This window comes from Chenopodium album, chromosome 15, assembly GCF_948465745.1.
Source record: "Chenopodium album chromosome 15, dcCheAlbu1.1, whole genome shotgun sequence".
Lineage (NCBI taxonomy): Eukaryota > Viridiplantae > Streptophyta > Magnoliopsida > Caryophyllales > Amaranthaceae > Chenopodium > Chenopodium album.
Window position 1 is genome coordinate 43,593,083 of NC_137848.1, and position 18,771 is coordinate 43,611,853.

Sequence of the window (18,771 nt, forward strand, 5' to 3'; positions counted from 1 at the left end):
CATGTGTTACTTCTAGTCTTTCTTTTAGTTTATAACTAGTTATTTGACCGAGCAACACTCGTATATTCATTGAAATAAATATTTTTATAAATTACTTAAGTTTGTATTTGTATATAGGTTTTGTATACAATTAAATATCTATTTATGTAATCAAATTATTATAGATGAGATACATTAATATAAAATCTCTGTTTTGTAGTTTGCCGACAAATTATAAATTTAAAATTGAGTTGGAATTCCTTTTTCATAGGAAATGAACAATTTATTTTTATAGATTAATGAATTCATTCAAGGGAATATAGAATATTTTCTAATCTTAATATATAAATAAGGTATTTTAGTTTAATAATTTTCTATTTGAAATAATAAATTTCAATTTAATTTATATAGAAATTTAAAGGGTAAAAAACCACTAATTTATTATGACTCTATGTTATTCGTTGTTTTTAATCTTTACTCAATGCGGGCGATATGGCTAGCATTTCAAGAATAGTCATGGTAATTAGTCCTTATGCTTTACGCTGGTTTGCATACTATTTTATTATAAATATTTGTATATAGACGATTAATGTGTCGAATGTGGACATGTAGTGTATCTGTGCAATGTTCTAAAATTTAACAACATACACATTAGAATTAGTGAGAGAATTGTAAAAGATATTGAGTTCTAGAAATGCAAATGTTTGATATATTTAAAGTACGTACTAAGACGAATCAATTAAACATGAAATGATTAATATCACATGTATTATTAGAATTAATTTAAACTCTCTATTATACTAAACACAAACTCTTATATGTGGCTTGTCACACCGTGTGACCAGGGTTACTTCGTTAATTAGTGTTGTAGGGGTTAATTTGTCAGTTTTATAGGGATTACTCAGTTTCAGTTAAAGTTATAGGGTTAATTTTTTTTTTTTTTTTTTTTTTTTTGAGAACCACATTATAGGGTTACTTGATAGTGTGATATAGGTTATTGTGTACTCTTCAACACTATTATTAGGGTTAATTTATTTTTTTGAACGGATTATCGGGTTGATTCATTGTATTTTTATAACGATATTATTGCAAATTATATAGGTTTATTACTATAAAAATCCTATGATAGATTGATAACACAATATGTTGCACGATTAAAGTAGTATAACCTCCATTCTGCATACCAAAAGTTTTTAGCGGTCAACATCTTTATTGCAACTTAACTATTACCTTTATTATCTTTATTGTACTCAGTAATTTTCTCTCATCTCTTCGTCTACTGCTAAATTTAGAACACTAAACATTATCATCTCATCGATCTTGTAATGCTTTGCCGCTTTGGAGTATCAATTGCTTGAACACATTTTTTTTTTTTTTAAATTAAAAGTAGTTATTGCGAGTAAATGTGTAACTAAATATTGTGAAGGATAAAATTGAAAACATACTTTTCATAAGAGTAATTGAGGATAATTGTGTAAACAAACATTTTGAAGGATAGAATTGGAAGCACACTATTCATAAGAGTTTTCTTGCACTTTTTATAAGGTAGGGATTTATAAAGCAAAGTAAAAAAGTTTTTAATTTAAATTAGTTGTTATTGTACTGTTCTTTTTTTTTTTGGTTTGTTTAAGCTATAGTTTTTTTTAAAAGATAAATTATCTTAATAATTTTGAAGGGAAAAAAAAAGAAAAAAAAAACTTTTGGCGATAAATTTTTAATGTAGATGAGACACGTGTATTTTTGGGGTAATTATGGTGATTACTTTAGTATATAGTATTGACTAGTATGTGGTCCAGGTGTTGCCCCAAGCTGCTACTGTTGTAGATGTACAATCGATAGATTTTATTAAAGGCTATTCAAAATTGAAATCATCGTTGTCAAGCCAAAATTGAGTTATTATATGAGTTTTTTAATTAATTTATTTATTTATATATTTATTTATTTATTTATTTATTTATTATTATTATTATTATTATTCACCCAATATCCACCAAAATTCACCCAAGAACCACGAAAACCACCCAAGAACCACTGAAATCCACCCACGAACCACGAAATCTACCTAAGAACCACCGAAATCCACAAACCAAGAAATCCATCCAAGAACCACGAAAACCACCCAAGAACCACCAAAATCTACCCAACAACCACCGAAAACCACCCACGAACCACAAAATCTACCTAAGAACCACTGAAATCCATGAACCACGAACTACGAAAATCACCCAACAACCACCGAAATCCACCCAAGAACCACGAAATCGACCCAACAACCACGAAATCCACCCAACAACCACCGAAATTCACCCACGAACCACCCCCACAAACCTGCAAATCCACCCACAAGCCACCAAATCCAACCACAAATCAAGCAAACCACCCAAGAATAACCAGATCTGAAACCCACTATTAGGATGGATTAAAATTTGAAGAGAGATGAGAGATTAAGAAGATGAAATGAGAGATGAAGGAGAAGAGAGAAAGATGAACTATGAGATGAGGGAGGAGAGAGAAAAAAAAATTTAGATTAAGGTTATAATATTTTGTAATTATGTGTAGTATTATGTGCTAATAATTTTTAAATGAGGGTATTTTCGTCATTTTAACAGAAAAAAGTTACTAAAATAAGAAAGAAATAAGTTTGTATGTTGCAAATAATAGTTAGCACCCTTTTTTGGTAAATGTTGCAAATAACTGTTAACGGAGGTAGTATATCAGGATAGCTGGGTAACTTTCATTCATTAATGGGTAACTTTTGATCATTTTAATGTAACTTTGTAACGGATGTACAATATTTTATTGTACATCCGATTTTTTTAAATGTTTGTGACAAAAAGAAGGTGTGGCCTCTCCAAGTGACAGGAGTGGTTGCGCTAGCTTAAAACAAGTGTCGGAAAGAACGTTGTGTAGTTTTGAAAAGCGGCCTCTCCAAAGTAATGACGCTGCCACGCCAACAGGTGCGACTTCTCTAAAAAACAAGTTGTCCGCACTTCAACAGAGTATTCAAATAGTCATAACTTCTGCATTACTACTTGTCAAAAAAAGACGTGTGAATAATTGTTGAAAAACTCTTGAGATGATATTATATCTAATTCTAACCAATATAACATGTTGATTATAAAAATGATCTAGCCATTTAAAGTTGACCTTTGTGAAAACTCCTTTAAAACTCTTCTAAATAGGCTTTGAGTATAGGATGAAGACCTCTAAAGTCAAAAATTACGATATCAAGCACAAATGAAAAGTATAAAATCCTAGAAAAGTAAGAAAAAATTCTAATATTTACAAATAGACCTACCAAAACTAAGAAAATTAAGCTAGAAAATGCAAAATGAGAATATAAAGGGATCAAAATGAGAGGAATTAGGTGGTTATACTAAGTCCAAATATCACTTATAATCTATTATTTCCTCCACTCCTTTTCTTTTGACTTCTCTTGATATGATTTTGAATTGGTGTGACCCCAAATAACTAATTCATGTACTTCCTTAATTTCTTAATTTATATTTGCAACTCTTCTCACTTCATGCTAGCTTTTCAACGCATTATTTCAATTGTTAATTTTTAGTCATCACTAGCAAAAAAAATTATAATAATTTCACATTATCTAAATAGAAGTTGAGACAAATCTAACAAGATCCCCCAATGACTATATTTTTTTATAGCTGTAAGTCATCAAAGGTATTCAAAGTATAGAATATGAATAGTGCATAAGTCAAATTACTTTTGTAACTAAAAAAAGAAATATAGCAAGTATTAATGACGAGAGAGAGCTAAAGGCTGCACAATGAGGAAGTTTTAGAGGCAACAACATCATATTGTGTTGGTGTTGCGTGGTGAGTTTCATTCCGATTCTCCATCATTTGTAAAAATTTGAGAATAGATATTTTTCAAAGAGTTAATTAAAATAATTTAGTTAAATAACAAAATTTTTTGCACCCATCATACTAATGTCCTTTTTAGTCATTTCATGCTTAACTAAAAAAATAGCTACAAATTATTAACTAAGTGTACTAAACAATTTTGTACAAACAAACAAGTGAAACAACTAATACATATATACAATCAGCTAGTCAAGACATCTAATGCAACCTAGCAACTAATACAACCAGCTTCTAATAACTAGCTATTGTGCATCCAAACGATACTTCGGTGAATATTATTGTTTAGCTAAATATGCAAGTTAAATTAACTTTTTAATTATATTTTTATTTTTTTTGGAAAATTTTCTTAATAATATCATTGAAATTTGGAAATTTTGTCAAGAACTACCAATTAAAGCGTGTGTTTTGGAAACAACTACCTATTAATTTTTTTTTTTTAAAAGAACTACCACAAAGTTGTAAAAAGTTCAATTAGCACTACCACTCTAATAATTCCAACAAGAATATTCAGCATGTATGTTTCACTTTTTACCTTTACCTCATAAAATAACCATCTAAATTAACTAAATTACCCTTCATAAAGGTAAAAAGTGATACTTAAATGCCGGAGATTCTAGCCAAAATTGTTAAGAGTGATAGTGCAACTTAAACTTTTTACAACTTTGTGATAGTTCGTTCTTTTAAAAAAAGAATTTAATAGGTAGTTGTTTTCAAAACACGTGCTTTAATTGATAGTTGTTGAAAAAATTTCCTTGAAATTTATTTAAGAATATCAACTTATTTGGTGCATCTTTTTGGTTATTTTTTATTCGACATTTGTGTGTTATTTGTTTATTTTTGGACGACCATATTTAATATTATCTTCGTATATTGTGATCCAAATATTTTTTTTTAAAAACTAATGATTGTTTTAATTGAATTTAAAAACTAAAGTTGCTAAGTTATTTATAGTGAACAAAATTAGTTTAATTTAAAACTTATTTGATCCAACCAAACTGTTTTCCTATTGGGTTAAAAAGCATAATAAATATATATACTTCGTATCTAAGATGGTAAGACTTAGGTCCCGTTCACTTTACCTTATTTTTGCTAAACTGAAATTATTTTTACTGAAACAAAATTATATTTGCTGAACTTAAATTATTTTTACTGAACTTAAATTAATTTTACTGAACTTAAATTATTTTTGCTGAACTGAAATTATTTTTACTGATTTTCTATTATAATTCTTCATTAAGAAAACTGAATTTTACTAAATTGAACTTATTTTTGCTAAACTAAAATTATTTTTACTGCAATGAAATTAATTGTACTGAACATAACTTATTTTTATTGAATTGAAATTATATTTACTTAATATTTTTTTTTTTAAGGTGAAGTGAATAGGGCCTTACAATTTTCCAATTCTTGGATCAAGTTCAAGCCTTTGTTTAAGCATATATATATTGAGAAGTCACATTTTCTACGCTGCACAAGTTATTGGCTAAAGATCAGGTGACGGAACATGCATGCTTCTAATGTATAGGGTAATAGTGTAGGACTTTAGATACTCTAATTTGCGGAATTGCATGAATCATATTCATAAGCATCTAATAACCAAGATCATTGCAAAACATATAAAGAACATATAATTGTACCTTTGAATCGTAAATTCACGTGTAATCGAGCAAGAATAGTAGGAGAATAAGAACCCCAAGTGTGATTCCTCTACTTGGTCCACGGGCACATACTAAACCTCTACTAATGCTAGTTAGTCGTGAATGAACCCTTCAATCAACATTATATGGAGAGGAGAGGAACGAACTAACCGCGAACTACAATACCAAGACAAACACCACAAGCCACCAAGGAGGGGGCCGGCCGTACGGTTGATGAAGGAGGAGAGAGAGTCGTGTGTGAGGAGAGAGAAAGAGATAAGGGTTTAGGAATTGGTTGCCTTGTTTCACAATTTACTGATTGTTAATTGTGACTTCTTTCAACCCTAGGCATGGATATTTATAGATCATATCTAGAAATAAGAGTCCATGTCAAGCATAAATTCCTAACTCTAATCACATTTGTTGTTAGCTGGTCTCGAGACCAGCTAGATTTGGTTGGTCCCTCGTTCAAAAATGAACATTTACCATAACAATAATGAACATTTTCTAACTAACATATTTTACAATAATTTTGTATTTCTCAATAATTAAATGTTCATTTTCATGCAATATGATGTTTATTTGTATAAAATAAATGTTCATTTTTAGGCCATATGATGTTCATTCTTATAAAATAAATATTCTTTTTCTTTGTTAATTAATGGAGTACAAATTTTTGTATTTGTTCAGTAGTATAAAATGGTCGTTATTATAATAAAGGATGTTCAATTATATAACATTAGATGTACAATTTTTTTTTTTTTTGGTTTCATAGTCTCTTTATTTATAATTATTCATTAATTAATTAACCTTTCACCATGGAAATTGGGATGGAAATCGAAATGGAAATCGGGATCCATGATCTTAAACAACCCCTTTCTTTCTCTCTCCTTAAACTCCCAAATTTCATACTACTACTAACAATAACAATACTATTTTCTTCAGATTTACAATTCTCAACTAATTCAATTCACACTTACGACCGACAAATTTTCAGTGAAGTCGGCAATTCTAATCTTCTTGTTGGTGGCAGTGAAGCTATTCATGCTTCTCGTCCTTCCTTCTCTTCTCCCATTTCTACGCATGTCGTTTCTCACTCTCTGAATGATGGTACCTAATTTATTCGGTAAGTTTCTCTTTCCTTTGATCAATCTGTGAATTCCCTTTTGTTTGTTTGTCCTAATTTTTGATTTTGTGAACCGGGCTTGTTTCTAATTGTTTATCCTTGTTGGCCTTAATGTTGCTGCACATCGTTGCCTTCCATTTTTCACTCACTTTGATCATGCAATTTTCAATTAATAAATGTTCATTTTATTTCTAGAGAATGTTCATTTTGTTTCTAGAAAATGTTCATTTTTATAGTGCGGGACCAGCCAGCTATGACTGGTCGCAAGACTACCTAAAAAATTGTGCTTTAATCAAACTACTCTAGCCCAACACCTTTCATGGTTTATCATAATCTCATGAGGCCCATTTTAACCCAATCCCTTGTGTGTGACCTCATGGGATCCATTGTATTAGGCGTTGGACTATTTAACTAGCCCAAAATCATTTTTCATACCTAGCATCAGAAAATGACGACCCAAAAAGAATGAACTAATTATATTCGTAATAGTGATCCTTGATATATCTAATAATTGCACTTGACGAAGTCATAATTCCTTCAAATAAATGCCGCATATCATTTATTAGGAACACGTTTTTACAAAATTGTCCATTATTTCAACTCAAAAGGGTCACCATCTTATATATTTAGGCCTAACTAAATATAAATAAAAAAAATAAATAAATAAACCTTTCATTCCCTTGATAATGGTAAATAATATGAAGTACAGTTTTGTCATATTTGAATTCTTAAACTAAAAAAATAAAGGTGCATTCTCTTTGTTAGGATTATTTCATATGTTGTGAAATAAAGCATAGATAGAAGAGTCTCAATCTACTTGTTCTTCATCATCTTTTCTTTCACACAAATATAGTCAATAGGTGTCTTGAGTGTGACTATAATTTGGCTTCTCAAAACTCTTTGTCTTGGCCCTAGCTTCTACATCTTGTTATTATTACCACACTTCATCCTTATGCTCTATATGTCACTACTTTTATGCCTTTATATCATTAACCTTTTTTGTGTGTGTTTTATGATTGTCTTTATTTGTGGACCAAATTAGGAACTATCAACTATGGTATGATGTTGAGTGTTTACTAAGAGATTTTATATATGAAAAAAATACATATGATAATGTTAAATTGAAAGAGCTTTCGATTTGTATTCCGTATCTTTTTTGATGGCCTCTTTGTATGGAAATTTCATTTTCATGATGTGGTAGTCATGATTTTACATGCAAATGCGTGGGTAACTTTTTTATTCATAACAACAATTTCACATGGCGTCTAAGATTAACACTACACTTTCTCCAATTTTTAGACAAATTTTTACTTTACTTTTTTTAGTGTAGTAATTTTAGAGAAATTTTATAGTTTAGGGTAGGGTATAAATTTATCCGTGAACATTTGATCAACGGTAAAATAGCCTAATCGTTATATTGGTGTAACAAAGATTAGGAAAAACTGAAAAGAATAATCCCACCGTTGTCACCTCTGCGTAAAATAATCCCACCTTTAAATAATCTGGAAATAATCCCACCTTTACCCCCTATCTGCTCAAAATAGTCCCATGACTGGTTTATTATCTTGGTGACCAGTTTTAGAAGGTGACTTGCTACATGTCACCTTCTAATTCGTCGTAAGGTTTTTATAATATTTTTAAAAAGTAAAAAAAAAAAAAGTAAAAAAAAAAAAATTGTCTCCTCTTCTTTCTTCCCCAACCTGAATCAGCCTTACTGGGGCTATAGATACCCAAATGTGTCTCCTCAAAACCAAACCCAGTGATGAATACCTTTCACGCCATTTGATGATCAAACGAGGTGAAAGTGTGAAAAGTCTAGTGATGTGGATGTTTTTATTAAAATATCTCTCTTTCTGTTTTTGAAAACATTTCTTTTCTTACTCTATTTATGAAAGTAGCCAGTCCAATTTAGTTTGGTCATGATAAGGGTCCAATAATAGTGTAGTTGGGTCGGGCTCGAAAAGAGCTTTCCAACGATATATTATAAGCCCAGTTCCGATGAATAATGAGGAAGTTATGACTTAAATTAAATTGGGCCCGAAATGATTTTTATATGCGGCCAATTGATCTAGAGGAGGGCTTATTAATTATTATTCCTAAAGTTATTAGGATTGATTTTAATCTTCTAGAATATTTAGAAGGTTCTTTTAAATTCTAATAGTATTAGGATTGATAATTATATTTTAAAAGAGTTTTATTTGGAATAAAATAAGTGTTTTATGATAAATCTGATTTTAATTTGATAAACACGGAATTTGCTGCTTAATCATATTAAGAAGAAGATTCCGTACAAAGAGCGTTTTATCTTTTAATTAGCGTCAAACGACAGAGTGTGTCGCCAGACGACAGAGTCTGTCTCCAGGTAATAACATCTGTCGCCTGGCGACAGATGCCAGCTTTATTCCGAATAGGACTTGATTTGTTTCCGGACTATTTTCTATAAATAGGGGTCGTATCTCCCCGTTTTCAATCATCAATGAATACTCATCAACAATCATCAATTCACAACCATCATCTCTCTCTATTCTCTCTCTAAAGCTAGAAGCTTTCTCTCTCTTTTTCTAAACCTTCTCTCATACAAAATTCCACATACACAAGTTCTAGACACACCTAGCCAAGTTCGAAGTTACCTTCGTCCTAGACGTGAAAGGTTAATATTTCTGAGGGTTTGGTCTCTATTCTCTATTTTCCATGAAGTTACTAACACGTGTATTTTGTTATTAGAAAGAGATACGAGGCATCCAAGTAAGTAATTTAATTGTTGTTATTTTGATATAGAAATCATGCTTTGATTATTATTGAATCCTAGTATCATGTTAGAATGCTTTTGTTGATTTCTAATATCATGCATGTTTATATGATGCTTCCTATTCTTTCTTAATATCATGTTAGTATCATGCTAGGGATAAAGATTTGATTTTTATTATTTAGTGACATGCTAGGATTTGTTATTAATCTTGTTAGTATCATGCCTAGGATCTTGCTAATATTATTATTGCTTTGAGATTGAGATTATTATTATTAATATGATGATGATGATTGTTATTATTATGTTGCTTGATATTATTGTTGTTATTGCTTGATCACGCCTCTCTTGCAGGATTAAAAGGAATTTGTACTTGTAATCACGCTTAATAAGATAATTAATAATCTTGTTTAGGTTAATATGATTATAATTCAAGTGATCGCCAATAATAGTTTTGCTTGTGCATTAAATTCAACCAACATAGATTAAACAGGTTTAGGGTTAACCTAATGATTGTATGTTAGTCAGAAAGCGCACATGAATATGAGAAGAATAAAGTAAAGGCTTATTTAGGGCAAGTTTAATCTCTTTTAGGTTGGATTTGTACCTTCATCCCCGAACTTACAGTCATGGTTCCAGACCTATTGGAGTTAACGATCTCCTGGATCGTTAAGGGGTGTAACCTCCACCCTGTGAACGGTTTACAAGTTCCTAAAACTTGTTGGCGACTCTTTTACTCTAGCTTCCTTCCCTTTGGGCGCCACCATGCTTAAGTGTATGATCACAGTGGGGCTCAAGTGTGGGATGCTTAAAATATTCCCTAGAGGGGCCCACCAAAAACCCTTTCCTAATCATCTGCCTGTACTAGCCCCCTCCTCTAATGGAGACACCGCATTCCTCGTGGCAGAACAGGGAGTTTTCCCTTCCCCTTCCCCAAGTTCTCATCCCCTTTTCCCCGCTAGGCTCACCGCCCATCGTAGGAAGACCTACACCCCACGCTCCACCACCACCCTAAGCTCCTAGCCACGACCACCGTTCATCGCACCCTCAGCTTCCAGCCACGACCATCAACCATCACACCACTACGCCCTAGTCCCCACGCAATCCACACCCCACGCAACTCCATCACACCATTTCAACCATAAACCGCATTTCGCAGCTCAACACAGATGAAGAATACGAATTACTTTAATTAGAAACACAATAATCATCATTACTATTGTTATGGGTAAATTTTGATTACTCAAAGTCAATGAAAGTCAGCTAAAGTTAGCGATGAAGACCAAGCTTCGACGAAGAGCGAACCCCGACGAAGAGAAGCTAGCTTCGACGGACGAAAGACATAAGAACTACTTCCCTATTTTCTAGGACGTGTTGTGTATGGAAGACTAAGTCTTTCTTCAGCTAGATACAACCGTTAGTGGGCTGAGTTGAGGGAGAGTATTTGAAATATGGTTCCGAGAATCATGGGGAGCATCTTATCACTTCATAACGGTTAAGTTATGCCCTAATTACTATCTATAAAAGGATCAAGCTCCATCGACAAGAGACACACCGAAACCTAGTTACTAAATACATATTGAGCATACATTGTAACCCCCTGAATTCATATTCTTCATAGTGAAAGTTTACTAGACCCTCATTCTACCTGCGGATTTTACCTTCTTTGGGTTTTCCGCGTCACTAATTCCTTATGTCATTCTTTTATTTCCTTACTATTTCTTCTTTAGATTTTATTTGGTTGATTCGTAACCTAGATTTTGTTATTCAATCCCACTTGACGAAAATTAGCATAAACAATTTGGTGTCTTCTTTGGGGATACAACTAGGTAAAATCCCAAAAATCCTAACCAAAAATAATCCCTGAGCAGATGAGAGAGGCTTATGAAAAAGCTAAGGCCGATCTTCTAGCATCCCAGATATCAAACGAGCGTCTCAACAAGGAAAAAGAAGCATCGGTATCTGATGCAACGAACCTTCGTCAGCAACCGGAATCCGCCCAGAGCAACCGTCAACGACGCCCAAGACAGTTGGGAATTGTGCCTCGCATGCAGCCATTAGAGGTGCTGGAGTCCCCGCATGATACCAAAATAGAGACCAACGACGAAGAAATGGATGCTGGCAATGAAATCCTAATCAGCGAGCAGCAAGGAAGTTTTCGGACTCTGGGGGGAGAGCAACAGACCAATAATCGAGAGCCAAATCAGATTGAACTCCTGCTCCAGAGGCTGGTCGTTCTAGAAAAGAAGAAATCCAAAGTGCTAACCATGATGAAGAAAATGCCAGGTGTTCCGATCTCTATTCAAAGAGAAGCTCTTAATGGATTTGCGGCAACCCCGTTTAGCAATGAGTTATCCAGAGCCCGCATTCCCAGAAGATTGTCGCTGCCAACGTTCACCTCACTTTACGACGACACAACTTGTCTAGAGCAGCATGTTTAGTACTATAAGCAGCGAATGTGGTAGGCTTCGATCCCGTTCGAGTGCTAGAAAGCATGCATGTGCAAATCCTTCGGCGCAACGCTGACTGGTCCCGCCCTTAAATGGCTCGGCAATCTTGAACCAGGTAGTATCACTAGCTTTTCTATGTTAAATAACAAGTTTTATTCCCATTTTGAAAGCAGCAGGCAGTTCAATAAGTAAACAAGTGATTTGTACCGAATCCTCCAAGGGCTAAAGGAAAGTGTCAGGACTTATTGGACCAGATTCAACAAAGAGAAAGTATCAATCAAGAATGTCGAAATTAGAGTACCATCGAAGCCTTCCTTCGAGGATTGCATATTGATTCAAATCTCTACAAGGACATGGTTAAATATCTCTGCTCAACATTTGAAGAGGTCCGGACGAAAGCCGTGGCTCAAACGCGTTTCGACGAAGATATCGCCAACCGCAGCTCCAGCCATAGCCCCACAAGCTCAACTGATCGACGAGCTCCGAGCAATCAGCATAGATCGTGGCGACATCAGCTAAACGAAATGTCAGGTAGATCACAGTTTGTTAATAGTGTGCAGGAAGAAAATCTCGTCGAAGCATCCTAATATCCGGAAATATCAGAGTACGGGTTTGACGTTAACATTATAGTGGTGGTAAACGCATTGGAGCCCCTAGGAAACAAAGTCTGTTGGCCGATGAAGAGCAACAAGCCAGATTCCGAGAAAGACATGAGCAAATGGTGCGAATTCCACAGTGACCATGGGCACAAGATGGAGGACTGTTATGCCCTGCGGAAAGAAGTAGCCTTCCAGTTGAAGAGAGGTAACCTCAAGCATTTGCTGGGAAAGAAGAAGGGCAATGCGACCAACGACACCAAAACTGAGTCGACAAGCAGGCCTCCCAAGCCACCTGTACCTACGGTATTAATTAATGTTATTTTTGGTTGTTTAGATATTTGTGGACTAACCTATTCTGTAGCTAAAAAAATTGTGAATTCGTCGACAAGTGATCTCGCCGTTCTAGAAGAAGAAAGAGATCCTCTGAAAAAGAAGCTAGAAGTTATGGCCGTAATTTTCGACGATGACGACATCAACAACATTAATAAAGAGCATGAAGATTCCCTGGTGATTTCTTTGATGGTTGGGAATTGTCTGCTTCGAAGGGTTCTGCTCGATGGAGGAAGCTCCGCAAATGTTCTGTTCCGGAAGACCATGGAAGAAATGGAGCTGAAAGATAGCGACGTCGTCAGAAGATCGAAAACTTTGGTCGGTTTTAGTAGTGAGACTATGTTAACTCTCGAAGATATAACCTTACCTACCTTTGCTGGCGGCCAAAACCCCCTAACCAATTTCAACGTTGTAGATTTCCTTTCGGCTTACAATGCCATCATGGGCAGACCATGGATCCACAAATTAAAAGCTATCCCTTCCACTTACCATCAATCCCTCAAATTTCCAACCCCATGTGGAATCCAAGAGATCAAAGGAGAACCCCGTGAAGCCAAATATTGCTATAAAATAACCTTAAAGCCATTCATGAGGTCAGCATAGCAATTATAGTAAAACCCGACACCATACAATTCCAACGACCTAGAAATCAACGAAATACCCCTAGACCCTGAAAAGCCAAATCAAACCATCTGTGTCGGAGCCAACCTAACACCTGAACTAAAAAATACAATCCTAGCCTTTCTCCAAGAGAATAAAGACTGGTTTGCCTAGTCGCATGAAGATATGATGGGTATAGATCTAAGCATCATCTTGTACAAGTAAAATGTCGATCCGAATCATAAGCCCGTAAAGCAGAAACGTCGAAAGTTCGCCCTAGAGCGGAATAAAATCATCAATGACGAAGTGCAGTAGCTGATCGACACAGGGAAAATTAAAGAATTCAAATATCCAGGTTGTCTCGCAAATGTCGTCAACGTCAGCAAAAAGAACGGCAAGTGGAGAATGTGCATCGACTTGACTGATCTGAACAAAGCATGCCCCAAAGATTCGTTTTTGTTACCGCATATCGATGCCATGGTAGATGCAATAGTAGGTCATGATCTCTTGACGTTTATGGATGCCTATTCCTAATACAACCAAATTCTCATGCATCCCGATGACCAATAAAAAACACCCTTCATGACCAACAAAGGTATATATTGTTATAAAGTTATGCCATTAGGACTAAAAAATGCAAGTTTAACATATCAAAGGCTCGTCAACAAAATGTTCTAAGACAAATTAGGCGACACGATGGAGGTGTACATCAACGACATGCTAGTTAAATCCAACAAATCAGAAGACCACGTCGAGCACCTTCGCCAAACATTTGAGGTTTTGCGAAAATACGGTATGAAACTTAACCCCACTAAATGTTCTTTTGGAGTATCTGCTGGTAAATTTCTTGGATATGTGGTAACACAAAGGGGAATTGAAGCTAATCCCGACCAAGTTAGGGCCTGAATAAATATTCAATCCCCTCGAAACGTTAAAGAAACCCATAAATTGACAGGACGTGTGGCAGCGTTAAATCTCTTTATTTCTCGATCGTCGGAAAAATGCCATCTTTTTTATAATGTGTTGAGAAAAAATAAAGGCTTTGAATGGACCGAAAATCATGAAAAAGCATTGCAACATCTAAAGAAATATTTAATGACGCCACCCCACCCATCGAAGCCAAAAGCTATTGAACCTTTGCAGTTGTACATTGCCGTTAGTGCCGTCGATGTTAGCGCTGTTCTGACCAGGGAAGACGACGATGCTGGGCAGCTACCAGTTTATTATGTAAGTAAAACTCTACTCCCGGATGAGGTAAGGTATTCATCTCTTGAGAAACTTGTTCTTGCCTTAATTACTGCCGTAAAAAAGCAGACACATTATTTTGAAACCCACCACGTAGTGGTGATGACTAATTATCCTATCAAGTCTGTTTTGAGAAAGCCAGAACTAACAGGACAATTAGGAAAATGGAGCATCACGCTGAGTACGCTGGACATAAAATATCAACCTAGGAAAGCAATCAAGTCACAAGCTTTAGCTGATTTTGTGGTTGACTTCAACCCCGATCTAGAGGCTGTAGCTGATAAAGAGGTTGAGGAAATAAACAGCGTCGACAAAGAAAGAAAATGGATCCTGTTCGTCGACGGTTCTTCCAATTAACAAGGAGCTGGCCTAGGAACGATGCTAAAGTCGCCACAAGGGGACATGATAGTGCGGTCTATATCATATGATTAAAAGCAACAAATAATGAAGCAGAATACGAAGATTTGATTGCAGGGATGATCGTAGCCAAAGACTTGGGGGCAACAACCCTAGATGTATACAGTGATTCCCTCCTCATCGTCAGCCAAATGACAAGGGATTTCGCAGCAAAAGACTCCAAGATGATAGCCTACCTCGAAATAGCCAAACACTTTAACCCAGTTATAATTCAACAGATTCCACGAGACCAAAATTCCCAAGTCGACGCACTTGAGAACTTAGCCTCTGCCCTCAAAAAGACCACCATTACAATGATCCTCCTAGTCCACTTACAAAATCCATCTGTATCCACAAGAGCAATCCTCCCCGTCTACAATGTCTATACTGACGACGACTAGACCAACCACTCATAAATTACCTCACCAATGATACCCTTCCCAGCGATAAAATGGAAGCCCGGAAACTCAAATGCAAAGTCTCCAGATATCATCTCATCGACAGAGTACTATTCCACAAATCAACGTCAGGGTTGTCTCAAAGATGCATCCAAATTCATGAACAACAGTCCGTCCTTAGTCACTTGCATGACGGCTTATGCCGAAGTCATGTTGGGGGGAAGAGGACTAGCAAGGATCGCAAAAAGACAAGGGTAATTCTGGTCGACACTTCATGAGGACGCCATCCAGTATGCAGCCAAGTGTGATAGTTGTCAACAGTTCGCCAACACAATTCACAAGCCTTCGGAATCCCTACATCAGACCTTAACTCCATGGCCTTTCATGAGATGGGGAATGGACATCATCGAAAAATTACCTGCCGCTCCAAGACAAAGAGTCTACATGCTAGCATTAAATTATTACTTTTCCAAATGGATCGAGGCAATTGCCTTGAAACAGGTGACAGACAAAGAAGTAATTTCATTCTTATGGACAAACATTATTTTCACGTTAGTATTCCATCAGTGATAGTCTATGACAACGGGTCATAGTTTATTAGCGACAAAACTCGTGATTTTTGCAGGAAATTCCGAATAGAATTGAGAACGTCGACACCAAGGTATCCCCAAGCTAATGGACAAGAAAAATCTAGAAACAAAGTTGTCATGAGCGTCATTTAGAAGAGACTAAAAGCAGCGAAAGGCAGATGGGCAGATGAGCTCCTAGCCGTCATATGGGCTAATCGAATGACGCCAAGGTTTGTCACGGGATAAACACCCTTCTCCCTTGTCTACGGTTGCGAAGCAGTCCTCCTAGTGGAAGTTGATTTTTCGACGTCTTGGTTTGGACTAATGATAGAGGATTGGAACCAGGATGAAATGGAGGATAGCTTGGATGTGTAGTTGAGGAATTGCGAGAAACAGCCCTAATCATAATGGAAGCACAGCAACAAATAGTCGCAAGAAGCTTCAACAAAAATGTCATGGAAAAGACGTTCTAATTAGGTGACTGGGTGCAAAGGAAAGCATTCCAGAACACAAAGAACCCCGCCGACGGTAAGGTGGCTCCCTCATGGGAAGACCAATACGAGATCACCCAAGTCATCGACCACGGTGCCTATCCACTGTGAGAGCAGCAAGGTGAAACCATTCCCAGAATTTAGACTGCAACTCATCTCAAAAATTACTATTTTTGAAGTATCAAAGCAGTGTCGGTCGACAAAAAGGTAAAACCTCCGATCTTACATTTAATTTATTTCAATTCGATTTCTTATTTCTACTACAGGTACTGACTTAAGCATCAGAGAACCGTTATCCGTGCCAACGGTCAATGGTACTCTAACCATGTTGGTCTTGCTGAACACCGATCGACGAAATATACAACGACGAAAACAAGAAACTTTGGTCATGACCTACAACATTAGTAAACAACGAAAAAAACAATAGATGTCAGCTACATTGAAATCCTTTGAAAAGATGAGGAAGCCGCCGTTCAAACGAGAACATCGAAGAAAAACAAAGCCTGGGAAAATTTGACCTTAGCGTCTGACGCAAAACACCCGACACCCGAATTGCGAACCTAGTCTTTAGTGTTCAGCGTCGACGCTGGGATGCAAGGGCATTGGCAACAATGAAAGGCCTAAACACAAGAGTACGCAGTCTTCAGCGAATACATTGTATTATTAGAAAAGACCAGTGAATAAATAGTCATAAGAAATTATTTTTTGCTAAGTTTTACATCTTTTTGTCTATTGCATTTTGTAAGTGCATATCGAAATAAATAAGGAAACTTGATTATTTTCGTTAAAGTTTTACATCTTCCCTTTTATTATAACTTTAACTTAGTCATTTTTTGCAAAATTGTGTGGTTCACACACATAGCAGATGTAGAATAAAGACATACAACGAAGAGACAAGAACAAAAAACAAAGCACCATAGCAAAAGATACGACAAAGTCACAGCGATGTTCAAAAGAACCACTTGCCTTCATGTGGAACAAAACACAAGAAAAATCAAGAACAAAAGAAATTGATCAACAAACGGAAAACATAACGCAAAAGTACATAAGTAAAAGTAAAACCATCATAAGAGATGGCCTTCAAGCATCAGCATCACCTCCTTCCGCAGCATCGTTGGCAGCCAGACCATCGATGACATCCTTTATAACTTCGTCTGCACGAGCATTCTCATCGACACCTTCGTCAGTCGACGGTGGCATCTCAACACTATCAGCAAGCAGGAGAATCTTCGTCGACAATCGATGGTACCTCAACATTGACGACGGATGGAGGAATAACGTCCGACAGGAGCGATTTCGAGTCTGCAGTCGAGAAAATTGCAGCGTCCTCTCCAAGTTCAGCCAGAGTTCCACCGTTGGCCAAGAAACAATTGATTTCCTCTTGAGGCCGCCACTCTGAAGTCTTTCCTTTAAGGTATTCTTTCATCAGTTTAGCCCTAAGCTTGATCTCCTATTCCGTACCCTCGTCCAAAGCCTCTTTTAACTCCTTTTGGACTGACGATAGCTCCTGTTGCACCTTCAACAAAGCCTCATCCTCGTTTCAAATAACCTTAACTTTGTCCTTATAGACACCTAAAAATGTTTCCCCGAAACCAAACCCAAAGATGAACAACCTTTCACCGACAGTATTGGTCAGGTTGAGCATTTAATCTTAGAGTGCTTAAATCCATATTCAATCCCAGTACATTTCATAAACAATCCCAATTCCTAGCCCATTTTGCTAAACCATAACTTAGTTTCCAATTTTCGTGTCCACATCACAAAATCGAGTTAAACTGATTTTTAGCCCTACAATTTTGATCCAGTTATTATTTGGTTGGATAGGCCTTTTAATGAGCTTTCCAACAATATATCATAAGCCCAATTCCGATTTCAAACGAAAAAGATATGAGAAAACAATAAACTCGGCCCAAAACAGACACCCTTTCACTAAAACGACCATATATTAAAATATAAAAAATATTTTTACCTGATTCAAATTGGGTTTAAATTAGACTTTATAAACTTTCTAAAGATATATTGTATGCTTTATTTCGATTTACGGATCAAAAGCTATCATAGTTTTAAAAACGCGTAAAAACTAGATTTACCGCGTCACGGCAGAAATGCCGCGCCACGGTGTGTGGTGACGTGTCACGGCACTCTGTACCATGTCACGATTTTTTGCACCGTGACATGGTGTTTTTCTATGGTTTTTTCTTTGCGGCGCTTTACTTCTAGGGTTTCGTGCTTCTCCCTACGCATTTTTTCTATAATTACGAACCTGATTTCTCTGGTCTTGGGGCACTAAATAATTCTCTCTTCCTCTCTTATACATCAAA

General features: G+C 35.8%; 2 protein-coding genes across 2 annotated transcripts; both read left to right on the plus strand.

The window, feature by feature from the left end:
• Window positions 1-12,499: 12,499 nt before the first annotated feature.
• On the plus strand, window positions 12,500-13,354 carry LOC145581234 (uncharacterized). Its single transcript, XM_081638279.1, has one exon. The coding sequence runs from the start codon at window positions 12,500-12,502 to the stop codon at window positions 13,352-13,354; it is 855 nt and encodes a 284-aa protein (XP_081494405.1).
• Window positions 13,355-14,446: 1,092 nt separating this feature from the next.
• On the plus strand, window positions 14,447-15,393 carry LOC145581236 (uncharacterized). Its single transcript, XM_081638280.1, has 2 exons — window positions 14,447-14,939; window positions 15,050-15,393. Exons 1-2 carry the CDS (start codon window positions 14,447-14,449, stop codon window positions 15,391-15,393), a joined length of 837 nt encoding a protein of 278 aa, XP_081494406.1.
• The last annotated feature ends 3,378 nt before the right edge of the window (window positions 15,394-18,771 follow it).